The sequence below is a fragment of the Semicossyphus pulcher genome, unplaced genomic scaffold, assembly GCF_022749685.1.
Source record: "Semicossyphus pulcher isolate SPU_LCO1_2020_fin unplaced genomic scaffold, fSemPul1.0.p SCAF_3, whole genome shotgun sequence".
Classification (NCBI taxonomy): domain Eukaryota; kingdom Metazoa; phylum Chordata; class Actinopteri; order Labriformes; family Labridae; genus Semicossyphus; species Semicossyphus pulcher.
This window is the reverse complement of record NW_027211704.1, coordinates 5574329-5589044: the sequence shown is the minus strand read 5'-3', so window position 1 is coordinate 5589044 and position 14716 is coordinate 5574329. Positions and strand designations below refer to the sequence as shown.

Below are 14716 nucleotides of genomic sequence, written 5' to 3'. Positions count from 1 at the left end.
CTTCAATTATCTTGAATAAAAAAATGTTTTTTGCTCTGAAATTTAATATTTAAAAGACAAATGAAGCTTTGCGCATACTCGTATCAGGAAACGTGCTGCCTGACAAGCAAAACGAAGGACAGAAAATACCCACAGTTTTATTCCTAAAGTTATTCCTTACATCTCAACCAATCAGCGCCAGAGAGCCAGATCAAAGAATGTTTCATGATAATGTTGGATTGCAGATTTTTCTGCCGATAAATGTTTCAATTAACCGTTTGATGTAATATCTCCAAATAAAAGAAAATAACGAAGATTTCACAAATACTGCAAACCGCAAATGAGTGATTATATTTTTTACTTAGGCACACAAAAATACTGTAAAAACGGTATAATTTCTTGAGGTTTTTATGATTAATTATATTGTTTAACTTCATGACAGTGCCAGGAATATATTTCTTATGAATTACTCAATTAATGTTTCTGACCTTAAACATTCAAACATAAGGATTTAGACTGTAAAATATCTTCACCAGGCTTAGTTAACTGAGCATTGTGAGATTTAAGTGCAACTATTCGTTATATAACCTCCCCGTCAGAACAATAAAACCTCCAAATCCTCTAAAATACTATTAGGGACATGACCTTAGTGTCCTTAATAAGTCCAGAACCTAAAGATAATCACTTAAAAATCACAAAAGACCAAGAAAAGCAGCCAGTAATCACAATCAAGACCTGGAAAGACTGGATGTTTTGTAAATTTGCTTGAAAGTTACTTAACCAACTCTCATAATTTATATATGATTATTTACTGAATGTTTATGATCTAATGTGCATTTTGAGTTTTATTGGTAAAGGAAAAATGGCCACAAGCTAAATGAAAGGTACACATACCTTTGTATTTTTTATTTTAAATGTAATGTTTAAGAAAAAACCCTGTTACACAGTTGCAAGACACTACTGTCTAGTTCTTTCTAAAAGGTCCATTGTTTTGCTAAATGACCGTTGTCAGTTCAGAAATGATAAGGTCTGACAGGAGAAACTCTGCTGGCTTGCAGGTCAGTTGACAGCTTGTCAAGTCGGAGACAGAATCATTTGTCACTCGACTCCTGAGTGTCTGCTGACGGTTGGTCTTGCTCGGCTGAACACACCAGCTTGGCCTTGACCTTCTTGTTGGAGGAGATGATAAAGTACGGGCTGAGCGAGGCATAGCAGGAGGAGAAGAACACCCTCATATCAGCCACCACTGGTGACACCTTTGCCACTGTCAGCATGTAGATCCAGATAACATTATCAATCCCAAAGAAGACCACATACAGAACTACAAGGGTGACGACAGTTTTTGCCGCCCTGGTCTCTGCCCCGCCGCCTTGAGAGCGACGGATCCCCCTCACCTGGTGGCTGTGGCGGTGGAGAAGCAGCAGGATGTAGCCACTCGAGCCAAGCATCAGTGCCACAAAGACAAAATCCCTCCCAGACACGGCCACCCCGTTTATCACGTAGGACAGGTTGTCTCTGAAGTCCACATGACAGAAGCCTAGATTGAGGGTAAAGGCTGGGACGGTGCCGTTTCGTGGAGCCATGGAGAAGAAAGGGGCTGCGATGCATATGGCCATGTTGAGGAGCCAAAGCCCTGCAAAGGTGGGGAGCACCAGGGAGGGAAGAGCCGGCTTCAACCTGGACAAATGTGGCCCAGCGGGGGCGATGGTCACTGCCTGAAACACGCTGAGCATGCAGGTGATGCACACAGACAGAGCCCGGCCGATGCGGTAGGCGTAGATAACCACCTTACAGCCGGGGTCATTGAGCAGGTCTCGCAGCCCGAACACAGTCATGGTCTGGGGGACGCAGCGGGTCAGAAGCAGCATCAGGTTGGCGAAGGCCAGGTGGCACAGGATCATGTCCACAGGAAGCAGCTTAGACTCAGTGAAAATGATGTTGGCGTACGCCAGCAGCACCACGGTGTTCCCCAAGATGCCCAGGCCTGTTTGTAAGAGGAAGGAGACCCCTTTGATGGTCACACACAGATCCATGACACAAAGGCCTGCACTGGACGGGATTCACAGAAAAGAAATACTCATTAAAATACATTTTTATAGCTTCTTCCCCACAACCCAGTGACCCATTACACAAGGATGCATACAAAAGACAAAAGCAGTTATGATAGAAAACTTAATTTTAATTCTCTTTCATTGGAAGTGATGCTCACCTGCAGTTGCAGATTAAGTGAATCCTGTTGTGCATTAATTGTTTAATAGCCCGCGTAATTGCACTTTATAGACTTCGTCCCCCCCTTGAGATCATCGTCCAACCTTGCACCGTTCAGCCCACAATTTGGCAAATTAAAGCAACAAAATAAATCTGACTCAGGTGGTCTCAGAGGGAAAGCACGGCACAGGGAATAAAGTAACACTAGTCTTTTATTAAAACCGTTTCCTGGATGAACATTGAAAGTGTTTATGTTTGCTCTATTAATTTCCCCTGTTCTCTCTGGCTGTGAGGCGCTTGTTTCCCATGTCAGTGAGAAGTGAGGTAGATGTAATTAAACCAGTAGTTTAATCACATGTTGCAGTAGCTTGATGGTAGTTAAACAGCTTTTATATTTGCAGAGTGATTCAAGTAGTTTAATGACCTTTTTTTGGCATTTATTGACTCATTTACTTCTTACACTACAAACAGTCTGGGACCATATTTTTCTGCTTGTATTTTACTGGCAGGTGTCTGAAAGACACAATATACAAAATCAAGCTGACATTCGTCACTCTTTCGCATGAATACTGACGATTAAAGTGGTTCATGTACGATCTGTGAACAAGTGGGCACTTGTTGTAATTGAACTACTTTTTTTTAAGGCAAGGCAAGTTTAAATATAGATCACCATTCATACGTAGAGCAATTCAAAGTGCTTTAAGTTCACCAAACTAGATCAGTCCTTCTGGTAGATCTGCTGTTGTTTAATTCTTTCGGTGTGAAGTAACTGGTAGTTTGCAATACTATACTTTCAAAGTAGCCTCCAGAACACAGTATGTTTCCAAAGGAAGTGATGGAAATTCTTCTGAGTTTATCGTCTTTTTATGCAAATGTCCCTCTTTGTGTTTCCTTGGTTTGCTGCAGCAGCGGGACAGTAACTCTAAATTCTTCCTAAGAAGGGATTTAGTACCAAGAAGACTCATTTGGAAAATATCCACTTGATTTGATTAACTGCTTAAGCTTTATTTAAGATACAAAAATGTATCAGACCTGTGGATTTTGTCCCCGAGTGCTTCTATTGGAAACATGTTTCAAAGGTGTCTTTCAGTGGTTTTTATGTACATGTATGTATTGCTTTAAGAGGGAACATGCACAAATGAATCATTCCTTTTATTTTTATTAGGACCTACTAATAATTTTCTCTAAACATAGTAATAAAAAAATAGGGCAGCTGGAAGTTACAGTAACTCTTGTGGTTTCAAATCAGATTCAGATGGGACGTGGGCTGGACGATGGTGCAGTCGCCTCACAGCTAGAAGCTTCCTGTTCTCCCCGTGCATGCGTGCGTTCCCTCCGGGAAGGTGTGAGCATGAAAGGTCGTCTGTGTGTCAGCTCTGTGTGTCAGCCCTGTGATTGACTGGCAATCAGTCCAGGTGCAACCCCGCCTCTCGCCCAGTGACAGCCGGGATCGGCTCCAGCCCCCCTCGACCCTGAACAGGATAAGTGGTGTAGACAATGGATGGATGGATGGACATAAGGGGCAGCTGTAGCTCAGTCGTAGAGTCGGTCATCGCTCAGTCAGAAGGTTGGCGGTTCGATCCCTGACTGCTACAGTTTGGAGTGGGCCAGACACTGAACCCCAAATTGAACGAGCATTGATTCTGATTGGAGATTAGGATAGAGGCCTTTGTGTGTGTGTGTGTGTGTGTGTTAAAGGGTGAATGTGACATGTAGTGTAAAAGCGCTTTCAGTGGTTTGAAGACTTGAAAAGCTCCATATAAGTGCTGCCCATTTACCACAAGTAATATGAAACATCAAACGTGGCGTGAGTCTCTTTTTTCTTATATGCGTGAAGATGCTCCGGGCCGTACATCAACACAACAAGTTTGAGGCTTTAATGGCGGCAAATTGTTCATCATTTGAAGTGAAAGAGATTTCTGTTTATAAAATACAACTTCTGAACTTGACTGGTATTCTCTTCTACTTAAATTGATCAGCTTCAACAGACAGACAAACAAACACACCACTCCTCTAAAATATAATAATGTGATTTCCCCGTGGAGTTAAAAATAGAGTTAAACTCCCCCCGCAGGGAGACAACAGAGCGCAGTTATTGTTGATGCCGAAGCCGCCTGATGATGCCTTGAATGAGCCATCAGGAGGCTTTTTCCTGCACAGCTGGTGCTTCAACTCGCTGCTTTCCCGCCTCATGTCCTGGGAGCGAGTTAAAGACACAGAGGAGCGAGACAATTAGCCCTTTAACAAAGCATGTTTGTACTAATTGGGGGCACAGGGACGAGCAGCTTTTATTAATGTATGTCCTCAACTCTCAGCTCTGACGTGTACACAACACAACGTTTTAAACTGTAGAAATCAAACGTGTCTTACATTGAAAGCGCTCTGACTTACTGTTCATGCAGTTCTATGTGATGTTTTCAGATATCAGACGGGCCTGTGTATGAAACTGTGTCGTCTGTGTTCTCCTGAGATTGGCCTTTAGAATACAGCATTATAAGAAGTGTTATTTCCCCGTGTGTGTGTGTGTGTGTGTGTGTGTGTGTTTTACATGTTTACATGTTCAGAGAGCTAATTAAAATGGCAAGTACAAGCATGTCTTCCTCAGGAGACGACTTCATGTACAGTAAGTTTTAAATCTGTGCTTCTCACCCCCTGACAGGAGAGATTTTGTTTTTGTGTGTGGCTGATGTAAACTGTTTTGTTCCCTTTGCACTAATCACATTTTTCTTTATTGGTTATTTCCCACATCGCCTTTATTCTAACAAAAATGTTTCAGCATAGTTTGAAAGTTTGCAATACAAAACTTACAATATTTTTAAGATCTTATACGTTAACAATTACGACAGGAAAATAAAGCAAACAAACTTAGATTAATAAGATATGACAAGCAAAGTTTGGAAATTAACTCGCCTGTGTTCGGTCTAAAACCTATAGAGAACTGTTTGCACTACAATCCACCTCGAGCAGTTTTATCAGCAACATTTAGATGAAGTCATGACAGATGAAATGTAGAGGAAAATATCACATCGTCTGCGCTAAACGTGGGCTCCTACAGTTTAAAACATTACATTACGTTTCTGAATGTCGATCCAGCGGCCTCTTACATACACACGTTTTGGAGCTGCTCTAAATGATGAAATTACTGGACTTCAGTGTTTGAAACCTTTTCGGAGATCCTCAGAGTAAGCTTAGAGTCATGCCCTCTAAAGTCTATTCCCTGACTAAGTTTCAATATGACTTCTTGACCTTTTGCACTCTTCTTGCTTAATGCTTTGACTCGTCCATCTCATACACAATGGATCAGAGATGTTCTGTACTTTATGAGGTTAGAAAAGGTTAAATATACCTTACAGGGTTCGACTACTACCATTTATAAAAATTGGCAGCCATGTGTTGTGTATGTTTGAAGGCCGATTGCGTCACAGAAGCACGTCGAAGGCTGTCCCATTTCTAAGGCTCCTTCAGATGCGGCCGACAAATGCGTCCTCCGTTTTCTGGGCCGTGAGGATCCATCGGGTGCATCCTTTCCTCCCGGGATCCCAACCTATCTATTGTTTGTCGCCCTTTGATTGTTGTCTGTTTGTATCAGTTAGGAGTTGTTGACATAAAATAATGTTTACATTGTTTGTACTTGTCAACAGTCCTGCGGGGGGTCGGGGTGGGCGGGGGTAGTTGTTCTTTTTTTGTGTTTATGTATAAAAAATGTTGAAAAAAAAACAAGCAAAGTTTATCAAACTAAACATTGGTTATTTAAAGTAATCCTTTTTAACGCATCATTTACTCGTCGACTGTCTCAGTGTTCAGAAATCCTTCCTGTGGCATCTTTGGAGGTCAGGGGTTACTTTTTCCACATACGACTGTTTTTAGTTGATAATCTGTCACTTTTTTAACCTTTTGCACCTTTAAATCTGCTGCTGCGGCTGCAGAGGGAATATTCAGTGCTCCTCGCTGCGTCTGTTAATCTGTCCCACAGCCAAACTGTGCTTTAAGAGGCTTTTGGCTCAGCTGCAGTCTCCTGTGTGGTGTTGACTGAAGGGGAGGGAGCAACATTGACCTCCCATGACTTTATTTGACTTTATATGCAATAATCGGTTGTTTGATTTCTCCAAGTGCAATCTGTCAGTGCTGCTCAAACTTTGCTGCTCGTTCCGCTTGGTCCCATGGTACCAGATAATTACTGTTTAATGGTGTTTATACAGTATTATTTTGTCATTATCGTATTTTACATTTTTGTATCTTAGGCTCCAGATTAGTGAGACTTTTTTAAAAATAGGGTTTAAAAGGCTCCAAACAACATTGTGCTAATACTTTAAAGCTAAAGATTTCTGTTCTATCTTCCAATATCTTTCAGACAAGTCACTGTCAGTTCGTCTTAATCACTCCAAATCTACAGAGCATCTCTTTTGTAACCTTTCTACACCAGCTGGACGTACCACACTTTAAAGTCCAATTCTATTCCATCCATTATCTGTAATGCTTATCCTGTTCAGGGTCATGGGGGGACTGGGGGCTATCCCAGCTGTCATTGGGCGAGAGCCTGACTGATCAGCAGTCAATCACAGGGCTGACACACATACCCCTTTCCCACCTAAAATTAACGTGTTGACGCGGGTTTTTCAGACCTGGGAAGACCTGCTTATAAATGCCAATTGTCTCTTTTCCCATTGCCAGTGAAGTATACTCCTGTCGGTCCCTTTTCTGCTGCGTCACCGTCTGTCGTTACAAATGCGTTGGAGACAGGGTTAGTAAACAGTGAACATGTTACAGTGGTTAGGTCTTTATTGTATCTATTACTCATTCAGTCTGTTTATCAAACTCGGCGCTGACAAATTTGTAAGGATGTTCGAGACTGGCCGGGCGGAGACGGGTTGAATTTGTAGCTGAGATGACGAGGAGTCGCAAAAGATACAGGGCAGAGATCAGCGTGTCGACACAGGTTTTATGTTCCCATCAATGCCAACTGGAGCCGAGGCGATAACTACCCAGGTCTACTGCAGAGTCATTCGACCCGGGTCTGAAGGCCGATTGAAGCGTTTCCCACTAAGCAAAGAAGCCGGGTGTTTTAGCGAGTTTTTTGACCAGGAAAGTGGTTATATAGACAGACAAGACAACCATTCATAGAGTCACCCATGAACCTAACAAGCATGTCTTTGGACTGTGGGAGGAAGCCGGAGTACCCGGAGGGAACCCACGCATGCACGGGGAGAACATGCAAACTCCACACAGAAAGGCCCTCCTCATCCAAACTGGGATTTGAACCAGGAACCTTCTCGACCACAGCGCTAACCACTGTATCACTGTGAGTAACATTAGAATGCACAAAGGCAATAAAAGTAAAGTATTCAATGGAGAAAAATGTAAACTATCATAAAGAGGAACACAAGCCAAATACAGCCTCTCACATGGTGTTCAAAATATACATTTAATAAGGTTATCGTACCTGTAACTAATTTTAATAATGCTTCTATTATAGTAGAGGAGGAAATGTTTCCTCATACTTGTGAGATATTAACTTGCACTTCCCTGCTGTGGGACATTCTGCCATTAAATCACGCAGCCTGCAGACACTGATTTGTCCTTACAGCATCCTCAGAGTTTAGTTTCAATTCCATTTGAGCTCTTTCATTGCTCTTGAAGAATCTCATAATCATAAATCAGATGCTATGTCACGCTCTGCAAACAAAACTGTGTGTGATCTGCCGTGCAGAGCGAGGGAAACGTCCTCTGGCTTTCACTCTGTTTCCGCTCTCTCCACTGGAGGACACTGTGGCGCTGGGATCTGACTCACCGACACGAGACGGGCCTCTTTAATAGGAAGAGGCTTTTGGAAGTGATTGCGGAAATGAAAAATACATGTAACAGGTCTTAAAAGGAAATCTAAATATAGGATCAGTAATTAGAAAAAGTATTCAGTAGTGACAGTGAGAAATTGTTTTAATCTTCTCTGAGTACAAACAGACATCAGCCCCACGTTCACACCGCTTTCTCTGCCCACTGTTTGCACCCTGTAAATCACTCCAAATCTTCTGTTGCTCTGAACCCCGGCGAGGGGACAGAAGCAGTCATCTGGATTGATCTCAAGTAATTGGAGGCTGAGGGAAGAGAAGTCAATAGAGCATGAAAAACAGATCCAACAACCGTCACCTGTTTGCAGGTATAAGAACACAAACAAGGCGACGACTGGAGGAGAGAGCGACCGGGGAGAAGGTTCGCTGCAGACCTCGCTGGCTTTGACTTCTCTCAGGTAAACCTCTGCAGGGAATTTTAAACACTTTGAAGACTTGATATCACAAATTAATGGGAAAAAAAACATTTAAAGTCGTGGTTCACTAATATGAAAAGTGTCTTACTCTTTGTTTTCCTGCAGCAATGCCCTCAGAGGAGTTCGTCCGTGGGATGCTCTACATGTCCCTCACCATTGTAGGCGTCCCGGGAAACACGGCCGTCATCCTAGCGTTCCTCCTCCTGCTCTACCACGAGAACCGGCTCCTCCCGGCTGACGCCATCGTCCTCCACCTGGCCTGCGTCAACCTCCTTGTGGTGGGCGTCCGCTGCCTCCTGGAGACCCTCGCCTCCTTCCGCCTGGCCTCCATCTTTGGAGACTTGAGCTGCAAAGCCGTGATATTCGTCTACAGGACGTCCCGTTCCCTCTCGATCTGGCTCACCTTCGTCCTGAGCGCGTACCAGTGCCTGAGCATCGCCCCTCCTGGTTCTCGCTTGGCCTCCTTTCGGGTGATTGTGGCTAACTACCTGGGCTTTGTGTTCCTCTTCCTGTGGATCATCAACACCTGCTTGAGCTCGGCAGCCGTGCTCTTCTCCTTCGGCACACAGAAGAACTCCAGCCTCATAAACCACGGCATCAACGTCCAATTCTGCTACGTTCACTTCCCCTCTAAGCTGTCCAAACAGGCGAACGGAGCAGCTCAGGTCGGCAGGGACGTGGTGCCAATGACCTTCATGACCCTCGCCAGTCTCATGATCCTCTTCTTCCTCTACAAGCACAGCCAGCAGGTGAAGGGGCTCCGCAGTGGTGGAGGAGGGTTCGGTGGGTCCGAGCGCCGAGCTGCCAAAGCCGTGGTGGCTCTTGTGACCCTGTACGTGGTCCTGTACGGGGTAGACAACGGGCTGTGGGTGTACACTCTCACCGTGAGGAAGACCATGACGTCCTCTCTGATCTCTGACCTGCGGATCTTCTTCTCCTCGCTGTACGCCGCGCTCAGCCCCTACGTCATCATCGCGTCGAACAGGAAGGTGAACGGCAGGCTGAGGTGTGCGGCGCAGGAGAAGACTGTTAAGTGAGTGTCAGGCCTATTCCCAAAATCAAGATCGATTTCAGCCTAACTGGATGGGACAATAAGACTTATTTCTTTAGCGTATCCATGAATTAATATCCCACTCAGCTACACAACATGCTGAAAACGTTGTAAAAGATTATATTGTATTTATTTTACTGTTACTGTTATATCTGAAATCTAGCCGGCTAATTCGGCTGCTTTTACAATCTTTTGATGTTGATTGATGTAAAATTTCCCGTTTCAAATAAATAATACAAAAGCAAGATGAAACAAACAAGAGAGAGAAACTTGACCACAGAGAGGAGGCGTCTATGTGATATCTGTGACCGACAGACCGGCAGATTAAAAGCCAAAATCATCGATCATCAATTACACATTACAGCAATGTCGTTGTTCATTATTTACAGTATATAAGCTTTTTGGCTTCTGCCTTTATTTATAGGACAGCTGAAGAGAGACAGGAAGTGTGGGGAGTAGAGAGCGGGGGATGACATGCACCAAGTGATCGGCAGACCGGGAGTCGAACCTGCGATCAGTGAGGACTGTAGCCTCTGTACACGGGGCGCCTGCTGAGCTAAACCAGCGCCCCGTTATTTTCATTATATTGTTTTATAATTTTATTTGAAGGAAGACTGATTGAGGTTTAATAGTCTCCTAAAAATGATGCGAGGTTTAGTTCATTTTGTCATCAACTTTATATTCTGTGAGGACGTTTCACAGCATGTACTTTTTCAGTTTCACAACAGCTGAATCAGTACTTCTACAAAAGTATCTGTACTCCTACATGAGTAAAGAGTGTGTGTACTTGGTTGCCACTTCTTGTTTAATCATGTTTTGTGATTGGATTAGCAGGATACTTATTTCCTCTGTGGTTGTTTGGTTATGAAGTCATATTAATTATTAAAATAACTTGTTCATGACATGAAGATTTATCACCTGTGGGATGAGTTGGCGTACGTGTGAACAGACAGATCCTCACAGCCTGTAGTTAAGGGAGAAAACTGTCATCAACACTGCGTAACTCGATGCAGGTCTGTATGACTCTGTGCTGACCCGGCACTTTGCTGCTTTGTTTGTTTATTCGTTATGTTCCCTACATCTTAATTGGGTGGAAGAATTATAGCCGGGTGACTCAGCGCTCAATGCATCCATCGAATGACTTCCAGCTGCCCATTTAGCTATAATTAAGGCTTTGAATAGAATCAGGGAATTGCCCCCGCGCTAATGAGGCAGGTTAATCGTCCAACAGAGGATTGGTTTAAAACCTGATGGGAAAACTATATTCTTTAGAGGAAAAAGATGAAAAGATGTTCATTACTCAGCGATTAATCACTCAATACGAGGCAGACAAAGTATGTCTAAGCTCTTTCGGGTGCAGTTAGAAAAGATGAGACTTTGGGGACACAAAAGCGGCGTCTGGCAGCAGCCCTGAAGACTTCGCTTTGGATGTGGCAATGTGGGAATTTAGGAGTCATTATGTAATTGCCATGTCTTCGGGGAAGCAAGGGCGGAGAGACAGGGTGAGGACATAACTGCGTCTGTGAGTGACAGTGCAAAAGACATAAAGTGGGGCTGCCAGCACTCTGTGATCCTGCAATAACTCTAAGAGCAATCAGTGCGGCGTTATATTCAACTGCTGTCGCAATGCAGGTGAGGAGGAGGAGGAGGAGGAGGAGGAGGAGGAGAAGGAGGAGAAGGAGAGGCCCTCTTTCTGTGCTTGTGCAGAACTGTTGCTTTGAAGTGAAAGGATAGAAAAGTCCATACAGTACAAAAGAGCAACTTTCATCTTTATTGTAAATGTTGCAATCATTAAAACCCTCCTTGTTGTCACTTTTTGCTTTAGAAAACTCTCTGCAGATGATTAATTCCATGTGTTTTACTCTTCAAACCACTGAAATCTGATTAGCACTTTACACAGACTCCGGTGGAATGAAGGATAGAAAACATGGATGGTTTCTTTACAGCGTCTGACTCCCTTCGACGCTTCCCATGATGTCATTCTTTGTGTCTCTGTCAGGAAAGAAGACGCAGATTAGTCAAAGTGAACTGAAAGAACTGGTTCCATTTGTGTGTATGTCTCTTTATAAGTGTGAGAGTGTGTGAAGGGTGTGCCAGGCCGGCCTCTCCCTGCACAAGACAGGACAAGTTTTTACTGTTTTTCATCCTTCTGGAGTCTTTTGAGCTCGATGAATGCAGGTTTTACGCTGTTACACATGTAGAGACCAAACCCACACAAATGAAACCCTCCATTACTGCCTCTCTAAGCTCCCCCCTTTTGAGACTCTCTCTGCAGCTAAAATTGAAGCTGAAATAGCAGATAAATGTACATTTATGTCATCTGTCCAACCTCTAACTGCTTGACAAGGAAAAATGTGTGAAATGCACAAGTTACATGAAGAATTTCACACTAAAACACCAATCATTAAAACTGTCCGAAGAAATAAACCAACAAATGCCAACTTATCTGTTATTTGTCTTCACTAAGACAAAATTTACAACACAAACCTGCACGAAAAGCAAAATAAAGCCGCTGTCATCTTGTCCAGAGTTGTTCGGCTACATTAAGTTGAAAGGTTTGCAGTAAATCCCTCCAGCCGGTCCTCCCCTGCTGTGCCTGATGTCAGTCTGTTTACCTGCTGCAGGTACAGGCTTTTTTGTCCCCGGTGTCCACCAATGACGACGCAGCAGCAGGGCGAAACCTCGCCCCTTTTTCTGTGCCTGGGAGCCGGTCCACACCCTATAATCCGGCCCTTTTCACTTCGAATGTTCAAACCAAACCCTCTCCTCCCCCGCAGAAAACTTTTTTTTTTAAAATTACACAAACATCAGAATCACTGCGATCACCGAGTGCAACATGCAGAAATTTGTTCTGGTTGTACTAATGCAAAGGCAGACTCCAACACGGTGATGCATGAAAACAAACAATGATTCAACACAAAAACCTCCATTAATCAACTCTTAACACCTTGATAAGGATTAAACGGGACTTTGAAAGCATCATTAAAATGTTTACGTCTAATTAATCAATTAAATTCAGTCCTTTCTTGTTATTAATCCCATAAAAATACTTTCTTTCTTTTGGATGTTTTTCCAGAGAAGAGACTGTAGTGACTGAAAAACTTTGAGGATTACTACTTAGTGAAACTGTATCGCAATAAACACATCCTCGGTACTTTGAAAACCCACATTTTATGGAAATGACAGGTAATAAGCCCTTTTTATGTTTGCTGATACCGTCTTTGCTTTTCCTTCAAAGGGATGTTTCTTTAGGCGTCTTGTTTAGAGGATTTATTCCCTGTTTGAGTGAATCTGCAATGAGGAAAAAATACTTCGAGTAAATCAACTCATTTAGCAGTTTTCAGGAGCGATTGTACAAAAAAATCCCATCATGGGAGTGGTTTTTATTACGTCACATTCCTCTGGACACAAATAAAGAAAATATTCAAACTACCAGCCCAGAATACCCGCAAGGAAGTGACACCAGTTTAACATGATTTTATGTTATTTTTTTGCAGCATTAAGTTACAGAGTTGTACATGTGTGACCCATTTCCTTGCATCCACCCAGTCTAACAGCTTCCCTCAGACAAGGGAACAAACACGGTCGTGTCTCAGCTTGCCTGGAATGCTGCACTGCACGTCAGCAAGCAGCTCCGAGCTCAAGATGGTGAGAGGAAGTCTGACAGAGGTTAGCTGAAAGTTTGGGTCTTCATCTGTCTCCACAAACACAACAATACTTCTTGATTTATACAGATTAAAACACGTTTGGTACAAAAGGCTGAGATGTTGGTTTAATTTGCACATAAATCTGCAGGTTCAGGGGATAGTGGTTGACTTTATTGTTCTGACAGACGGATTTTACAAGACAAGGGATGGTTTGTCTGTTTTTGGGAGATACAGCTTATTCGTTTCTGAGAGTGAGAGGATCGATACCGCTCTCGCACAAATTAGGCGGAGCAAGATTGGAAAACAACTATTCCTGCTCTGACCAGAGGAAACAAGGTGTTTAAAACTCACAGATTAAAGAAACGCCTTGTTTGTTTGATGAATCCAAAGCGTAAAAACAAACATGTGGTTTTTGCACAATACGACACAAAATAGTGCTCAGCAATGACGGACACAGTGACAAAGTACATTCTGTTTCACTGGTTTGAGTTTGGCCCCAGCCAGGCTAGCAGTTTCCCCTGTTTTCAGTCTCTGTGCTAAGCTAAGCTAACAAGCTGCTGCATGGCTCTAGCTTCATATAAACCAACTACCGTAAAATTTGGTGAATTAGATGCACTTTTAATACATTTTTTTTCATCTAAAAAGTGGGCTGTGTCCCATATACCACTGCAAACAATATACCAGTATAAAATGCAGAGAGGGTTTTTTTATTATAATATGGTATTTTACCCAGATGGTGGCGCTATAATCTGGCTAAAGCCGCCATGATCGCCAGTGCAGCCGCCACCCTCACAACAATCAACGTTATCGTAGGCTGAGCTCAACTGCAGCACCGGTAGCTACGGAATTCCAAACTCGACATGGCGAAAAAAGATGGCTGTAATTTGTGTTTTGAATGTGTTTCAAATGAAAATAAATTAAATCAGTGCCTGTTGGATACCCCCAAAAACAGTGTGTCTCCTATAAATTATGTTTCTGCTTTACTAAAATTCTTTCCTGTTATTGTGATAGAAACATAATCACTGACTGGTTTAATGCGCTGGTTTATCAAGGAGGTGGCTGAACTACTGAAAACTGCTGGACTCTTGCATCCACATGCTGAGTTCATGGTTGTAGCTGTGTCTCAATTTAAGAGCTGCAGCCTTCGAAGGCGGAGGATGCGTCATTCAAAGCCGAACTGAAAGGAGACGGTCCGGTCTACGGAGGATTTCCTGTTTGCGTCACCAGCTGTTCCCGCCCTTACCCTTGCGTCAATAAATGCTGCTCCTGTCACCTAGCAACAGGTAGCTAGTGGGCTAACTAGCTAGCATAACTAACGTCACGTAACTTAACCTTTTATTTTAAAGATAATTGTTTAAAGGGCCCTTTCGTTTTTTTTAACATGTGCATCTCAGCTATTTGAGTGAGTTGAAACCAAAAACTTTTACATTTAAAGTGTATTCCTCGGCCGTTTAAGAGTCTGCCATGCATCTCGGGATACTTTGGGCCGCGAAGGATGCACCCGATGGATCCTTCGTGGCCCAGGAAAAGGAGGACGCATTTGTCAGCTGCATCTGAAGGAGTCTTCGA

General features: G+C 43.2%; 2 protein-coding genes across 2 annotated transcripts; one reads left to right on the top strand and one right to left on the bottom strand.

The window, feature by feature from the left end:
• Positions 1-1070: 1070 nt before the first annotated feature.
• LOC138606439 (olfactory receptor class A-like protein 1) lies at positions 1071-2021 on the bottom strand. The gene has a single exon (XM_069678907.1). The coding sequence runs from the start codon at positions 2010-2012 to the stop codon at positions 1071-1073; it is 942 nt and encodes a 313-aa protein (XP_069535008.1). The 5' UTR covers positions 2013-2021.
• A 6535-nt stretch (positions 2022-8556) lies between these two features.
• Positions 8557-9486, top strand: ora2 (olfactory receptor class A related 2). Its single transcript, XM_069678930.1, has one exon. It carries the CDS (start codon positions 8557-8559, stop codon positions 9484-9486), a length of 930 nt encoding a protein of 309 aa, XP_069535031.1.
• The last annotated feature ends 5230 nt before the right edge of the window (positions 9487-14716 follow it).